This window comes from Oncorhynchus kisutch, linkage group LG12 (genome assembly GCF_002021735.2).
Source record: "Oncorhynchus kisutch isolate 150728-3 linkage group LG12, Okis_V2, whole genome shotgun sequence".
Classification (NCBI taxonomy): domain Eukaryota; kingdom Metazoa; phylum Chordata; class Actinopteri; order Salmoniformes; family Salmonidae; genus Oncorhynchus; species Oncorhynchus kisutch.
This window is the reverse complement of record NC_034185.2, coordinates 11,867,317-11,885,040: the sequence shown is the minus strand read 5'-3', so window position 1 is coordinate 11,885,040 and position 17,724 is coordinate 11,867,317. Positions and strand designations below refer to the sequence as shown.

The 17,724-nt window shown below is 45.9% G+C and overlaps 1 protein-coding gene across 1 annotated transcript; it reads right to left on the bottom strand.

Moving 5' to 3' along the window:
- Positions 1-94: 94 nt before the first annotated feature.
- On the bottom strand, positions 95-2,839 carry LOC109900218 (uncharacterized). Its single transcript, XM_031836646.1, has 3 exons — positions 2,602-2,839; positions 1,530-2,153; positions 95-412 (listed from the first exon to the last, which is right to left on the bottom strand). Exons 2-3 carry the CDS (start codon positions 2,082-2,084, stop codon positions 326-328), a joined length of 642 nt encoding a protein of 213 aa, XP_031692506.1. The 5' UTR covers positions 2,085-2,153; positions 2,602-2,839; the 3' UTR covers positions 95-325.
- Between the last annotated feature and the right edge of the window lie 14,885 nt (positions 2,840-17,724).

Below are 17,724 nucleotides of genomic sequence, written 5' to 3'. Positions count from 1 at the left end.
TGACAAATAAACACCGGATTTTCAGCTTATTAAAATAAAAAAAATTAGGAATGAATTATTATTTAAAAAATCTTAAATACTATTCCACCCATGAGGCCACTAGAGGGCGATATGGTCATTTGACTTCAGGAAGCATACATATACACAGCATAATTTATTTATTATTTATTTATTTACACTAGAAGGTGATTTTCTGTTAAAGGTGCATTACACAACATTTCTACATGCAAAGCCAAATTTGTTTGGAGTAACCAAGTCTGCCATTGACAGTGCTATTGCAACCTTTAATGTGGAGTGTGATCCTCACCTGTCTAGCTAATGAGCTCTATGCAGCTGTTAGGAGTACTGTACAGTGGATGAAACATTCTCCCAGGTCGCCCGAGAGAGCGTCACCGCATTGATACTGGTCAGCCTGGGAACACACACACACACACACAGACAAATCTATAGCAACACATTTCACATGCAACGGATGCTAGGAATAGGTAGAGAAAGGCACACCTTCAGAGACTGCATAGCAAACATTGTACACGTGTCAAATAAACCCAAACACACACACACACACATATGCTGTTGTACACGGTGAACCCACACATGCGTGTGTGTGTCATTTGATTTGACACACACGCACACGCACACACACAAAACAAATGTAGACTGGGCCAGACACACACACTCCCACAAACTGAGAGCTTCCTGAAATGTTCTAAACTCATAATAGACAGAAGGTGTTTTGGGGACAATGGATTTGATATTGGGGTCTCCTCTGGTTTGAGTGATAGCATCTCCCCAGAGCTGAGGCAGAGTGTATGACTTGCAGAACAAATCACTACTCCCCTAAGCTGTGGACAAAGAATTGGTTTTCCTCATCACTCGCTTTCACAGTCTAAATTGCAGCAGCCCCATTTCCAAGCTCTCCCACAAGCTGAGAAATGATTTGTACAAGTGTGCCTTAACACTATCCTTAAATAGTTACCGATGTCAGCAGATCATGTGAAAGGTCAACAGAGTTCATTATGCTAATAGTTAGCAGGAATTGGAAGTGCAGTATAATTACATGTTTTTGTCTTCGATACAAACTACACTGAGCATACGAAACATTAAGAACACCTTGCTAATAATATTGAGTTGATTGTGAGAGGGTGTGACCATGTACCTTAATATTAGTAGTAGAACTAACAGTACTACTATACTAATGGTACTAAGAATAGTAGTGGTGGTCGGTGTCATTTAAGATGAGGGAGGAGGATTTGTTTTTTAATGAGCATGGCCTTATTTCTATTACAGCATATTAGATGATTATCATTCATATTTTATTTACCCAGCTCAATGTAACATCCATAAGTTTAGGTTACTACATGATACTCAAATGTTTCCTATACCCAACATGAGGTTGCTACAGCCTAGCCTATGAATGAAAGTTTACAATGTATGTGCACAGGTCAAGATAAATGTTTGTCAAGATAAATGATAAAAGATAAATGTTCACATTCATCCACATCCTTCTCTGGGGTCACAGCATTAGTCACCTTCTCTGTGTCCATGGGGTAGATAGAGTCCAGGTGCAGTTCTGTGTCCATGGGGTTGATAGAGTCCAGGTGCAGCTCTGTGTCCATGGGGTAGATAGAGTCCAGGTGCAGTTCTGTGTCCATGGGGTTGATAGAGTCCAGGTGCAGTTCTGTGTCCATGGGGTTGATAGAGTCCAGGTGCAGCTCTGTGTCCATGGGGTAGATAGAGTCCAGGTGCAGTTCTGTGTCCATGGGGTAGATAGAGTCCAGGTGCAGTTCTGTGTCCATGGGGTTGATAGAGTCCAGGTGCAGCTCTGTGTCCATGGGGTAGATAGAGTCCAGGTGCAGTTCTGTGTCCATGGGGTTGATAGAGTCCAGGTGCAGCTCTGTGTCCATGGGGTTGATAGAGTCCAGGTGCATCTCTGTGTCCATGGGGTTGATAGAGTACAGGTGCAGCTCTGTGTCCATGGGGTTGATAGAGTCCAGGTGGAGCTCTGTGTCCATGGGGTTGATAGAGTCCAGGTGCAGCTCTGTGTCCATGGGGTTGATAGAGTCCAGGTGCAGCTCGGTGTCCATGGGGTTGATAGAGTCCAGGGAGGGGCCTCTGGGTTCTCATTGACCTCTACAATGCAGGCTAAGGCAGACCTGTCCATGCCAAGATATTAAAGTGGTGGTCAGGGATTGGTGAGGAATTGCTCGTACACACTAATAACATAGCCCTATTATTACAATGCTGATCAAATCATCTTCACATCTAGGGGTTAAGCACCATATCAAACTTGTTTAAAAACTGTATTTCAAATGCTTTACAAGGCCTATATATTTTTTGCTTAGCTAAAGGATTCAATGGCCTTCTGGGGCAAATGTGGCCAAAGCTGTATCCATATCAATGTTTTTGTTGTTGTTGTTGTTGTTTTTTATTTCTAACTGTGTGTGTGTGTATTTGAATAAACCGAACAAGGAATGAGAGCTTCTCCGTTCTTGTTCGGTCTATTCAAATACACACCACTCTGGCAGTAAGGGCATGAATACATGTAGAACGCCATCAGAACACTGGTTCTAGTAACTGTATTTCTAGGCCAGTTCTACTCACCTCATCCGCTGTGGCAGTCTGGCAGTCAGACATGGTTGGCATTGATTCCAATCTATGGAAATGGTGGCTGTGATTAACATTAGCATGGTATTCTCATTGCAAGTGTAAAGAGAGGAAACCTCCTAGTTTGAAAACTAATCAACGCTTCCAAGCTGCTTAGCCCCACATACTTTGAGTAGGCGGCGTCAAGTAGCCTAGAGTTAGTAGGGAAAAGCAAACAAATTAAACTCACACCTTCTAGCGAGCAAACAATCAACACATTTACCTAAAAGTCATCTGAAGAAGTGTGGGAGAAGAAGAAGAGAAAGACCCTTAAGAATCACAGAAAATGTATTGAAGACACTCTTGGAATAACATGAAGGATACACAAAAGGGCTTTTCACACTACTGACCAGAGCTGAACTCAGCCCAACTGAAACAAGCTGTACTGAGCTGACCCGGCTACGCCTCCAACACAGTTGCTGGAACTGTGCTGGAAAGGACATCATGAAAAGAACATATCCAAGCCTGGAAGATACAGTTTGGGTTAGTCCGAAAAGGGTAAAAGACACACCTGCAACACTACCAGACCTGGCCAGAAGCCAGGGAACTGACCCCTCATCTAGGGGTTCAGGACCCTAGACGAAGGGTGTTGACCCTAGATGGAGGGTGTTGACCCTAGACGAAGGGTGAGGACCCTAGACGGAGGGTGTGGATCCTAGACGGAGGGTGAGGACTCTAGACGGAGGGTGAGGATACTAGATGGAGGGTGTTGACCCTAGACGGAGGGTGTTGACCATAGATGGAGGGTGTGGATCCAGGACCCTAGATGGAGGGTGATGACCCTTGATGGAGGGTGTGGATCCAGGACCCTAGATGGAAGGTGTTGACCCTAGACGGAGGGTGAGGACCCTAAGATAAGGGTGTTGACCCTAGACGGAGGGTGAGGACCCTAGACGGAGGGTGAGGACCCTAGACGGAGGGTGTTGACCCTTGATGGAGGGTGTGGATCCAGGACCCTAGACGGAGGGTGAGGACCGTAGATGGTGGGTGAGGACCCTTGATGAAGGGTGAGGACCCTAGATGGAGGGTGTGGATCCAGGACCCTAGACAGAGGGTGAGGACCGTAGACGGAGGGTGAGGACCGTAGACGGAGGGTGAGGACCGTAGACGGAGGGTGAGGACCCTAGACGGAGGGTGAGGACCCTAGGCGGAGGGCGTGGATGGAAAAGGAAAGCATCGCTGACAACTGAGATCAATTGATAACATCACAAGTGCCATTGTTACCACAGCTACAAATATTGAGCAAGCCATATCACTGCAAACCTAGAAAACATATGAATGAAGATATGAAGAGGGAGAGATGGAGAGATGGGAGATGAAGACATGAAGACATGGAGAGATGGATAATAGGGGATAATACTCCAATGTAGTGGTCCAGGCAACTCCTCCTCCTATTGGTGTGTGTGTGTGTGTGTGTGTGTGTGTGTGTGTGTGTGTGTGTGTGTGTGTGTGTGTGTGTGTGTGTGTGTGTGTGTGTGTGTGTCCTCGCCGCCCAACACACTCTTGGAATAACATGAAGGACACACAAAAGGGCTTTTCACACTACTGACCAGAGCTGAACTCAGCCCAACTGAAACAAGCTGTACTGAGCTGACCCGGCTACGCCTCCAACACAGTTGCTGGAACTGTGCTGGAAAGGACATCATGAAAAGAACATATCCAAGCCTGGAAGATACAGTTTGGGTTAGTGTGAAAAGGGTAAAAGACACACCTGCAACACTACCAGACCTGGCCAGAAGCCAGGGAACTGACCCCTCATCTAGGGGTTCAGGACCCTAGACGAAGGGTGAGGATCCTAGACGGAAGGTGTGGATCCTAGACGGAGGGTGTGGATCCTAGACGGAGGATGAGGATACTAGACGGAGGAAATTGACCCTAGACGGAGGGTGTTGACCCTAGACGGAGGGTGAGGATACTAGACGGAGGGTGAGGATCCTAGACGGAGGGTGTTGACCCTAAACGGAGGGAGAGGCCCCTAGACAGAGGGTGTGGACCCTAGATGGAGGGTGTGGATCCAGGACCCTAGACGAAGGGTGAGGGTCCTAGATGGAGGGTGAGGACCCTTGATGAAGGGTGAGGACCCTAGATGGAGGGTGTGGACCCTAGATGGAGGGTGTGGATCCAGGACCCTAGACGAAGGGTGAGGGTCCTAGATGGAGGGTGAGGACTCTAGACGGAGGGTGAGGATACTAGATGGAGGGTGTTGACCCTAGACGGAGGGTGTTGACCATAGATGGAGGGTGTGGATCCAGGACCCTAGATGGAGGGTGATGACCCTTGATGGAGGGTGTGGATCCAGGACCCTAGATGGAAGGTGTTGACCCTAGACGGAGGGTGAGGACCCTAAGATAAGGGTGTTGACCCTAGACGGAGGGTGAGGACCCTAGACGGAGGGTGAGGACCCTAGACGGAGGGTGTTGACCCTTGATGGAGGGTGTGGATCCAGGACCCTAGACGGAGGGTGAGGACCGTAGATGGTGGGTGAGGACCCTTGATGAAGGGTGAGGACCCTAGATGGAGGGTGTGGATCCAGGACCCTAGACAGAGGGTGAGGACCGTAGACGGAGGGTGAGGACCGTAGACGGAGGGTGAGGACCGTAGACGGAGGGTGAGGACCCTAGACGGAGGGTGAGGACCCTAGGCGGAGGGCGTGGATGGAAAAGGAAAGCATCGCTGACAACTGAGATCAATTGATAACATCACAAGTGCCATTGTTACCACAGCTACAAATATTGAGCAAGCCATATCACTGCAAACCTAGAAAACATATGAATGAAGATATGAAGAGGGAGAGATGGAGAGATGGGAGATGAAGACATGAAGACATGGAGAGATGGATAATAGGGGATAATACTCCAATGTAGTGGTCCAGGCAACTCCTCCTCCTATTGGTGTGTGTGTGTGTGTGTGTGTGTGTGTGTGTGTGTGTGTGTGTGTGTGTGTGTGTGTGTGTGTGTGTGTGTGTGTGTGTGTGTGTGTGTGTCCTCGCCGCCCAACACACTCTTGGAATAACATGAAGGACACACAAAAGGGCTTTTCACACTACTGACCAGAGCTGAACTCAGCCCAACTGAAACAAGCTGTACTGAGCTGACCCGGCTACGCCTCCAACACAGTTGCTGGAACTGTGCTGGAAAGGACATCATGAAAAGAACATATCCAAGCCTGGAAGATACAGTTTGGGTTAGTGTGAAAAGGGTAAAAGACACACCTGCAACACTACCAGACCTGGCCAGAAGCCAGGGAACTGACCCCTCATCTAGGGGTTCAGGACCCTAGACGAAGGGTGAGGATCCTAGACGGAAGGTGTGGATCCTAGACGGAGGGTGTGGATCCTAGACGGAGGATGAGGATACTAGACGGAGGAAATTGACCCTAGACGGAGGGTGTTGACCCTAGACGGAGGGTGAGGATACTAGACGGAGGGTGAGGATCCTAGACGGAGGGTGTTGACCCTAAACGGAGGGAGAGGCCCCTAGACAGAGGGTGTGGACCCTAGATGGAGGGTGTGGATCCAGGACCCTAGACGAAGGGTGAGGGTCCTAGATGGAGGGTGAGGACCCTTGATGAAGGGTGAGGACCCTAGATGGAGGGTGTGGATCCAGGACCCTAGACGCAAGGTGAGGACCCTAGGAGGAGGGTGGGGACCCTAGACGGAGGGTGTGGACCCTAGATGGAGGGTGTGGATCCAGGACCCTAGACGGAGGGTGAGGACCGTAGATGGTGGGTGAGGACCCTTGATGAAGGGTGAGGACCCTAGATGGAGGGTGTGGATCCAGGACCCTAGACAGAGGGTGAGGACCGTAGACGGAGGGTGAGGACCGTAGACGGAGGGTGAGGACCGTAGACGGAGGGTGAGGACCCTAGACGGAGGGTGAGGACCCTAGGCGGAGGGCGTGGATGGAAAAGGAAAGCATCGCTGACAACTGAGATCAATTGATAACATCACAAGTGCCATTGTTACCACAGCTACAAATATTGAGCAAGCCATATCACTGCAAACCTAGAAAACATATGAATGAAGATATGAAGAGGGAGAGATGGAGAGATGGGAGATGAAGACATGAAGACATGGAGAGATGGATAATAGGGGATAATACTCCAATGTAGTGGTCCAGGCAACTCCTCCTCCTATTGGTGTGTGTGTGTGTGTGTGTGTGTGTGTGTGTGTGTGTGTGTGTGTGTGTGTGTGTGTGTGTGTGTGTGTGTGTGTGTGTGTGTGTGTGTGTGTGTGTGTGTGTGTGTGTGTGTGTGTGTGTGTGTGTGTGTGTGTCCTCGCCGCCCAACACACTCTTGGAATAACATGAAGGACACACAAAAGGGCTTTTCACACTACTGACCAGAGCTGAACTCAGCCCAACTGAAACAAGCTGTACTGAGCTGACCCGGCTACGCCTCCAACACAGTTGCTGGAACTGTGCTGGAAAGGACATCATGAAAAGAACATATCCAAGCCTGGAAGATACAGTTTGGGTTAGTGTGAAAAGGGTAAAAGACACACCTGCAACACTACCAGACCTGGCCAGAAGCCAGGGAACTGACCCCTCATCTAGGGGTTCAGGACCCTAGACGAAGGGTGAGGATCCTAGACGGAAGGTGTGGATCCTAGACGGAGGGTGTGGATCCTAGACGGAGGATGAGGATACTAGACGGAGGAAATTGACCCTAGACGGAGGGTGTTGACCCTAGACGGAGGGTGAGGATACTAGACGGAGGGTGAGGATCCTAGACGGAGGGTGTTGACCCTAAACGGAGGGAGAGGCCCCTAGACAGAGGGTGTGGACCCTAGATGGAGGGTGTGGATCCAGGACCCTAGACGAAGGGTGAGGGTCCTAGATGGAGGGTGAGGACCCTTGATGAAGGGTGAGGACCCTAGATGGAGGGTGTGGATCCAGGACCCTAGACGCAAGGTGAGGACCCTAGGAGGAGGGTGGGGACCCTAGACGGAGGGTGTGGACCCTAGATGGAGGGTGTGGATCCAGGACCCTAGACGAAGGGTGAGGGTCCTAGATGGAGGGTGAGGACCCTTGATGAAGGGTGAGGACCCTAGATGGAGGGTGTGGATCCAGGACCCTAGACGCAAGGTGAGGACCCTAGGAGGAGGGTGGGGACCCTAGACGGAGGGTGAGGAACCCTAAACGGAGGGTGAGGACCCTAGACGGAGGGGTGAGGACCCTAGACGGAGGGTGAGGACCCTAGACGGAGGGTGAAGACCCTAGACGGAGGGTGAGGACCCTAGACGGAGGGTGGGGACCCTAGACGGAGGGTGTGGATGGAAAAGGAAAGCATGGCTGACAATTGAGAACAATTGATAACATCAGCTACAAATATAGAGCAAGCCATATCACTGCAAACCTATAAAACATATGAATGAAGATATGAAGAGGGAGAGATGGAAAGATGAAGAGACGGAGAGACGAAGAGATGGACAGATAAAGAAATGAAGACATGGAGAGATGGATAGATGGAGAGATGGATACCCAGATGAATATTTTATTTTAATTTGATCACATTGTGATGTCAAGTTCCATCCCATCTGAACAGGCATTTTTCTGAGTGTTATTTCTACCTCATGGTGTGGAAATATCACAAAAAAACTGGAAATTCACATTTTTAAATGCACTGGCCCTTTAAACAGAAACCCAGAGGTTGTGGAAGTGTCGAGGGCCTTCCCATTACTGGGTCTACTCCCAGCCAATCAGAATCCATTCTGACATGGGAGAGTGTGGAATGTTTTTGGAATCATACCTTGTTTTCCTCCTCCTTTGCTACCAGAAGTGGCTACCTTTTCCTTTCCTAGGAGTAGAAACATGGGTAGCTTTCTCTTCAGGAATGAGCCAAGTCAGTATGCTTGCTTGCACAAACGTTACTGAAAAGCCTGGCCCTCTGCTCTCTCTCTCTCTCTCTCTCTCTCTCTCTCTCTCTCTCTCTCTCTCTCTCTCTCTCTCTCTCTCTCTCTCTCTCTCTCTCTCTCTCTCTCTCTCTCTCTCTCTCTCTCTCTCTCTCTCTCTCTCTCTCTCTCTCTCTCTCTCTCTCTCTCTCTCTCTCTCTCTCTCTCTCTCTATATATGTATATATATATATATATATATATATACATAACTCTTTCTCTGCATGCCAAGGAAAACAACAACCTCCTGTGAGAGCTCAGCTTTGAACAGAGATGAAAGACCTTGGCCATGTTCATTAGGCACCAAACGGGAAATAAACAGACTGGAACAGTGAGGGGCTTCCTTGGCTTATCCAGTTAGAAATGCCAATTTTACTTAACTGTTGAAAAGCATTTTTTTTTTTTATCATTGTGTGTCCTGATGAATACTGTCCTGCTAACTCTATCGCCTTCTGTGCTGAGTGGACTATAGTCACATAAATTGGACTCGGAGTCTGACTCAAATCACAATGTTGGTGACTTGAGACTTGACTTTATACAAAATCAAACTTGACAGTTGACTTGGAATGGTGACTTATTATCTGGCCAGGTTTTGATGTGTTTTGTCACTCATTTTGTGGCACAGAGTCTACATGGATTACTCTCCATGCAACCAGAAACAGTAGCCTCAGCATAGCTCCTGCATGAAAAAAAATGCTAGTAAGACGCCCAATCGGCACTCTGATTGGACCAGCAAAATGTCAATCAACACAGGTCGGGTGAGCTAGCGAACAGATTGCCGATTTCCTATACAGCTATATATATATAAATATATTTTAACCTTTATTTAACCAGGCAAGTCAGTTAAGAACAAATTCTTATTTTCAATGACGGCCTAGGAACAGTGGGTTAACTGCCTGTTCAGGGGCAGAACGACAGATTTGTACCTTGTCAGTTCGAGGTTTTGAACTTGCAACCTTTCGGTTACTAGTCCAATGCAATATGATCGGGTCAGTAGTGGGAAAAGCACCCAATAGTAAAGATACCTTCATAGAAAATGAGAGAGAATAAAGTAGATGTCACGGGTCAAAATTTTGATTGATGACCCTATGTGAACCTATGTGAACTCTATGTGAACCCTATGTAGTGATGACGTGTGCATGTCTTCTGGTCAGGCAAGCCTGGTTAGGTGGGGGCTATGGGGTGAGTAAGGGTCCATTTGACAGGCCGTTAATGATTGATGACCCAAGCCTGATAGGCAAGCCTGGTTAGGTGGGGGCTATGGGGTGAGTAAGGGTCCCTTTGACAGGCCGTTAATGATTGATGACCCAAGCCTGATTTATGACCCTATGTAATGATTTATGACCCTATGTCATGTAGAAGGGTGCATGCCCAGGGGGGTTGGTGGGGTTGAGTAAGTGACCATGTGTCAGGTCAACCTGTTACTGTTTCTCACGGTCTGGGTTGGTTAAGGCCCCTTATAAAGCCGCTGAACAATACCTGTTTAAGAGTGCACAAGATCTTAAGAATAACCATGGAATTTGGGATCGGTACCAAAGCAGTGATGACTGTAACAACTGAAACAGGCCTTCGGGTTGCCCATAGAGCAAGGGCAAAGTATCAACCAGCAATATATGATGCGCCAAAAAAACGTTTTTTAAATGTGTATAGAACCCAAATACCGCCAGCAAATGCTCTGACAGATCAAGTGTTGATGTCTAATGGCCAGCAGTGGGGGTATCGGTTTGATTACCTGGCCTGTAGAGTGACCCTCTATACGGTAGATGAAGGAGAAGAATATACAGACCAGACTGTAGGCTTGGAATATGGTGTTGAAGACTGGTCGGTTTTTCGCAAGGTTGTGTGTCCTGAACTGAGCCTTATCACCAAGGGGTATAGTGTGTTCACGGGCCACGAGACCCGTTGGGAAGGTACCCCGGACTCCTCAGGACAAATATTTCACAGGGTGAAAATACAAAGAAAGAATGGCCGACCGTGCGGCAGCGTGGAGTTCTATATCGGCACCGAGGCAATCCGAAACCACAAACTTAGGGGTGGTGGCCTGACTGGGGATACCCGACTGCGTCTGCTTATTCCTTTTAACAGTTGGGATGTACTGGAATTGAAAATGTTGCAACCGTTGGATGCTCTCTTTGTACAGAGCCAACAGCGTCAGAGCCTTGTTCATTTAAAGAAGTGCATAATATATACGAATCGTAAAGATTACGATGCAAAAGAGCCTCAAGAAGATACAGCGTCAGAAGAAAACTAAGTAAGCGGATGCTTTAACCCCGCCCCCCCAGATACCCAAGGGCCTTGTTCTACAATAAAAAGAAAAAAAGCAGCCAGTTCTTCATTTCAGCATACACCATGGATCTCCAGACCATCTACGAGGAAGCCACTACGTCATGGGGGCCCGACACTAAAGACTCTATGCCACGAAGCCCTACACTCTACGCACCCCTGGCAAGACCCGTGACACCCCCGACATTTACCCAGCCTGAGGATGTGTTTGATGGGGTGGCCAGTACTGTTTTTGTGGATACAATCAAGGCCTCTGTAGCTACACTTTTAAACGTGGTGATTGGCGAATATATACGAGAAAAATGCATCGGCTGTGAGATCAATCATCCCAGCCAGCGTCGTCATCCTTGCCTCTACGACCCTCCTAGATACTACTTTTTCAATCATTTTGAGGAGCTGGTGAAAAGACTGTGGTCCTGCCGTTTTATACCAGCGCTGGTCATCGCCCTGGAGTCTATGGGTATTGCGCCGTCTATCCCTAGAGTTTACGGGGTAACCGAAGCCTTCCTACATGAACTGAAGGAGGCCCTCTTCATCCATGAGAAACTCAAAGAAATCCGACACACCCTGGTGGACGACAACAAATACAGGGAAGCTGTGATGGCTGATGTGATGCTTTTCTGGCTCAATAAATCCCAAGAGACCGAGTGACATTTTGTTTATTTAGAGCTATGGGTAACTATGTGTCTACGATGTTTGAGCGAATAAATACATTTTTTCTTTTGAGAGACCTTACAAATGTTATGCATCAGATTATTGAAAATAAAGTGAACAATGTAAAGTTCTACACAACCCACAATACAGGGGTTATTGTAGAGCGTGTGTTAAAAATGGAGCAAATCATGAAACATGTCCGACATACGGGCGAGAGTTTACAATGGTCACATATGGTATCAAGGCTTGTTGAGGATTCTGAAGAACTAGAAATAACTTTGGCTAAGATTTTACATTATTTGTTTGAACCACCCTTTAATGTGAATGTGTATCATATTTGTTGTTTATATACTTATATATCAGACGTGTGTGTTTTAAAAATTCAGCGAAACAAACCTGTAAATCTAAACAATATATACAGGGTGTTGCATGCTGTGATTGTTGAGAAAACGGGGACTTGTATCTTGCAACAAATCCTGAATTGTCTGTATACGTAATAATTGTTGCATTCTTAAAATAAAAATTCACAAACTGAAATGTTGTCGTTATATGAAAGTGGCTCATTACAGTTATTGTACCTCAGAGAGGCAAGAAGGATGGCTGAGCAGCTGTTGAAAAACATATATTATAATCCCTCTAACCCCGGGTCTTATGGGGGTAAAGAGCGTTTACAGAGAGCTATAGTCGAAGAAACAGGTAGTCTGTTAAGCGATGCTAAAGTGAATGAATGGTTATCAGAGCAAGATGCCTACACTCTACATAAACCTGTAAGAAAACATTTTCCAAGAAATAGAGTTTTTTCTACGCATCCATTATCCCAATTTCAGGCGGATCTATGTGACATGCAGTCCCTTGCCGATAAAAATGATGGAAATCGCTACATGCTAACGGTTATAGATATTTTCTCTAAATTAGCCTATGTAAGGGTGTTAAAAAATAAGAGCGGGGCAGAGGTGACCAGGGCCTTTGAATCGATCTTGAAGGCAGGAGGCGCCCCCAAGAAAGTGCAGACGGATGGCGGAAAATAATTTTTTAATCAAACATTTCAGAAGCTAATGAATAAGTATAATATAGTACATTTTGCTACAGGCTCTGATTTGAAAGCTTCGGTTGTGGAACGCTTTAATAGGACTTTGAAAGAGCGGATGTGGCGCTATTTTACAGCTCACAACACCAACCGATATACAGACATAGTTCAGGATTTAGTAAACGGTTACAACCACAGCTACCATAAGACTATACGTATGAAGCCCTCGGAGGTCTCTTCGGAAAACTCTTTTCAAGTCTTTAAAAATATGTATGGTTTGTTCCCACTTCGCCGTAAGAAAAAAATGACTTTTAAATTCCTAGTGGGTGACTTGGTGCGTATATCAAAGTTGAGGGGTGTTTTCGACAAAAAATACGAACAAGGCTTTAGCTCGGAGTTGTTTACCGTTACCGAATGTCTGCCACGCATTCCGCCGGTCTACAAATTAAAAGATTATGACGGGGATCTTATAGAGGGATCTTTTTATGAGAAGGAATTACAGAAGGTCCAGTTGGGTAAAGACAAAGTCTTTCACGTGGAGGAGATTCTAGATCAGAAGAGAGAAAAGGGTAAAAAATGGTTGCTGGTCCGCTGGAAAAACTGGCCTCAAAAGTTCAACAGTTGGGTATTGGAGCAGGATGTGGTGGAGGCAACGGGGGTTAATTTAAACCCCTAGTCATGATAACTAGCGCATCATTCGCGTGTACACAGTTGGGCATCATGGAACACAGCGGCTTCTACCTGACTCTCCCCAGTAATGCGTCGGCACAGATATATCGTAATAATCAGAGTTCGAAGTATACAACCAATTTTCCAAAGCCTATAGAGTTATCAGAGGCTTGGGAAGTAGGTCTCAGCGAGATTACATACCCCCATAGTTGGTATAATATCAAAGCTAAGGACCGTGATTTTTATTGCAAAAGGTTCTCGGAACCTGCGAAACTTATTAAGCTTAAAAAAGGTTTCTATAGAACCGTCGACAGGATCGTCTCAGAGTTGAATGAACACCTAACCCTGAACAAGATGGAAATATTCCTATTCTACAATCCAATCCATAAAAGGATACAAATCTCAGGGCCTGCTAACGGAGGTATAAAGACCAGCGGTAATTTATCCTACATGTTGGGGATGGGTCCCAATAAATGGACGTATGTGAACGATAAATTATTCCCATTCCCTGCGGATATACATGCAGGCTTTTACAACATATTTGTCTATACCGACATCATAACCTATCAAAGGGTCGGAGACAGCTGTGTGCCCCTCCTGCGAACAGTTCATATAGACGGCAAGGATGGGGACATCGTCACTGTCAATTATGACAAGCCGCACTACGTACATGTCAGCAAGAACTATATTGAAAACATTCTGGTTGAGCTTAAAACGGATCAGAACGAAAACATTGAATTTACTTATGGTAAAACGATTGTAAAACTCCACTTTAGACCCACCAAAACCTCTCTACATATATAATAGCTGTATTATATTTATAAACATAATACAAATAAAAGGGTTATGGAGCACCATCAGCTCGACCCTAACCGTTATGTTTCATACTATGTGGATCAAGTGGGTAATGGACTACCAGGATATCATGGAGCGCCGACAATGTATGGTTCGGGGATAGGAGGTATATTCCGTAACCTCTTCAGGATGGTTTTACCGTTTATGAAGAGAGGCTTCAGCATAGCCAAACCACATTTAAAATCAGCGGCTAAAAATATAGTAAGTGAGGTTGTAGCCAATGCTATGACCCGAAGGGCGTCACCAGAGGTGGAGCATCAAGAAGGCTCGGGGCTTATGATATTGTCTCGAAGGCCAAAAAAGAGACCCCCTGGTTTAAGGCGTAGACCTGCACCTAAAAAGCGGCGGTTAACTGTTAAAAGAACCTCAGTAAGTCAAAGACGGGGTAAAGTGAGGAGGTCTGTACCAAAACAGGCTAAAAGAATACTAGGAAGTATTTTCTAAAAGAATAAGTGACATGGCTCTTTTACATCGAATGTCCTCTGAAGCTATAAAGACAGAACTTGATCTTTTCACGGCACCGTTAACGCAGCATTCAATAGATAGATCCAGTTATGTGGAGATAGCCCCTCTCTCTGCTATTACCGATAACGGGCCTATCGAATTTTTCATACCAGGCCATGGTGACAACTATCTGGACCTCAACAACACCTTGGTGCATTTACGTCTAAAAGTGACCAAAAGAGATGGGTCTAATATTGCAGACGATGCCAAAGTGAGTCTCATTAATTACCCCTTGGCCACCATTTTCTCCCAAGTTGATGTGACTTTGGGTGAACGCCTAATCAGTCAAAGCAGCGCTACATACCCTTATAGAGCCATCATGGAGTGTTTACTAAACTACTCCGAAGACACTCTCAAAACCCAATTTAGCGCCGGGCTGTTTAGCAAGGATACTGCAGGAGCCTCTATGGAATCGACAGACCCTTCCACCGGTGCAAACAAAGGACTAGCGGCACGAGCTCGCTACTGCGCCGAATCTCGAGAGTTTCATTTGCTAGGCCCTATACACTCTGACATTTTCTTTCAAGAACGGTTACTCTTAAATTCGGTTGATTTAAGATTAAAATTAACCAGGGCCAAGGATGATTTTTGCCTGATGTCTCCCCAAGACGGGGATTTTAGTTTGAAAGTGTTGGGGGCAACCCTTTTTATTAAAAAAGTATCTGTATCTCCGGCCGTGCGCCTGGGTCACTCACATGCTTTGATGAAAGGAAATGCCCTTTACCCTCTCCAAAGAATTACCATGAAAACCTTTAGCATACCTGTGGGCAGTAGAATCTGCAGTCAAGAAAACCTATTTCTAGGCCCTTTACCTAGATATGTGGTTATAGGTCTGGTTGATCACGCCTCTAATACGGGCAGTTTAGATAAAAAACCCTTTAATTTTCAGCACTTCAATGCAGAGTATGTAGCGCTCTGTCAGGACGGACGTCAGGTTCCGGCGAAGGCTTTCCAACCACAATTTAATAACAACATATCTGTGCGAGAATTTTACAATCTATTCCTGGCTACAGGGCGACATCTAAAAGATCTCTCTTTACCTATTGACAGAAATGATTTTGCAGAGGGTTACACATTGTATGCTTTCAATTTATCACCTGATGATGACACCTCAGGAAATCTGTCTGTGGTGTCCCAAGGTAACCTCAGGCTGGAAATGCGTTTCCGTACACCTTTAACCTGTACAGTTAGCATGATTGTTTACGCATGCTCTGATTCAATCTTGGAAGTGAATGCCCGAAGACAGGTCTTAGTGGATTATTATTAAGGACCTTTGAACAAAGACATGAATACCCAAGAGTTGGACGGGCTCATGAGCCGCTTGATTGGAAAACAATTTTGTGGAGTGTTGGCTTGTGATGAATTACCTATGGAGATATGGTCTGAGAGGCCTGCAATGTTTATTGTCAATACCCATCCTAAACACATGCCTGGTGAACATTGGCTAGCTATGACATTAGAACAGGAAGGTGGACGAAAAATCTCAACTTTTTTTGATTCCTATGGCTTTCCCCCCGGTTTTTCACATTTCCCTAAATCTATTAAAGATTTTTTGACCCTAAACGGTACAAAGATCTACTACAACATCAAACAAGTGCAAGATAACCTTTCCACTACATGCGGTCACCACTGTGTATTTTACCTGTGCCAAAGAGCCCGGGGAGTTTCTTTTGAAGATGTTATGTCTCTTTATAAGGATGATTTAAGAAGTAATGATAACCTTGTATCTTGTTTTGTTAGAAAATATCAAAAGTGTTCAAATGTGTGTCCTTTAAGAACGCGTAATCAAGGCGTATGCTCACGTCATATGTTTCAAGAATGCCACAAATGTTAACTTGCTTATTTTTCAAATAAAAAATTTATTGAATTTAATCATAGTCATTCAAAAGTCATTTTCAAAAGTCTAACCACGCCGAGAGATCGGGTTTAGGAAAAGGTCCTGAGACGTTCATGGGAGTAAATGAGTTAGCATCATCGCTTTCATATGGGGCCGGTGTCGTTGGGGCATCTTTAGGGGTGCTGTATCTCGTTGAAGGCTTTTGTTTTAAAGCTTGAATCTGTTGACGAAGCTTATGGTTGGGTACACCGGAGAGGGGGATGTTGAGGATTGCCAGGGCCTTAAGAAACTGACGCCAGCCGGGAGGCCTTCGGTCATCAGCAACCTTGTGGGCAGCCGTGGTACTTTTAAGCAAGTCCTGCATATGGGACCCCCTAACCACAGAGCCCTGAAGGATAAACTCTCCAGAGTCGTTCCAAGCAGCTATCCCCTTTGAGTCTTTTATCTTGTTCATAATGTATTTAACATTCTTCCTGTTACGTAAAGGCACATGTGTCAGTAGGTCATGCATAACTTTATCTTCAAATGGCATTTGAGCTTCACCCGACATATTATCTCCACTAGGTAAGATCGACGGTACAGGCCTTACAGGGGCATGGCTATCGTTAGGTTCGACATCTGTTAAAGGGTCCGGTAGGGAAAGGGTTAAATGGTTAGTCTCTCTCTCCCCTTGCTTTACCCGAGTCAAATACCTTTGCATTAGGTTTGTGTATTTTTGAATCTTATCATAGGGGTTCAATCCTTTTCGGTTCAAAACATCCTTCATGGCCGTATCCAAATCATTTTCCGCTGTTTGTCTGATATCTTCAGGACCCTGCATTTGTTTTTTAAGTCTATCCAACTCTTGTTGAGGCACCAAGTACATTTTAGTGGCCATCACACCCACGTGTTCAACCACCACGTCTGGCCGCAATAAGGCTGGTGATGAAGGGCACGGCTATACTGAGTAAAGGTAGAAGAAAACCCCCAGACTGTTGTATACTATGTCTTTTCTTTTGAAGACTGGCCCTTTTATTGGCAAAGAGTTTGATCGCTGTCTTTTGTCTCCTTAATTTTTTCAATTGGTTCAGGGTGAGTGGAATGCGTCCTTTGAGAAGATTCAAAGCAATCTCACATAGGGCTAATATGAGATCTGAAGAACAGCGACCCAAGATGGCCTTCCGTTCTTTAGCTGTAGAACCTACTAGCCTTCTCAAGAGGGGGAGGTTTCTTTTTAAACGCAGAGACATAGCGTTTACTTTTTAGGAAGGTATGCAGCAGGCCTCTCCCCCGGAAACAGCCCTGTACGTAGCCTAAGGTGTTCTGGAGTATTTGCTTTTAAATCCACGATTAAATAAGAAAATGGCTCTTTGGTAGCGTCCTC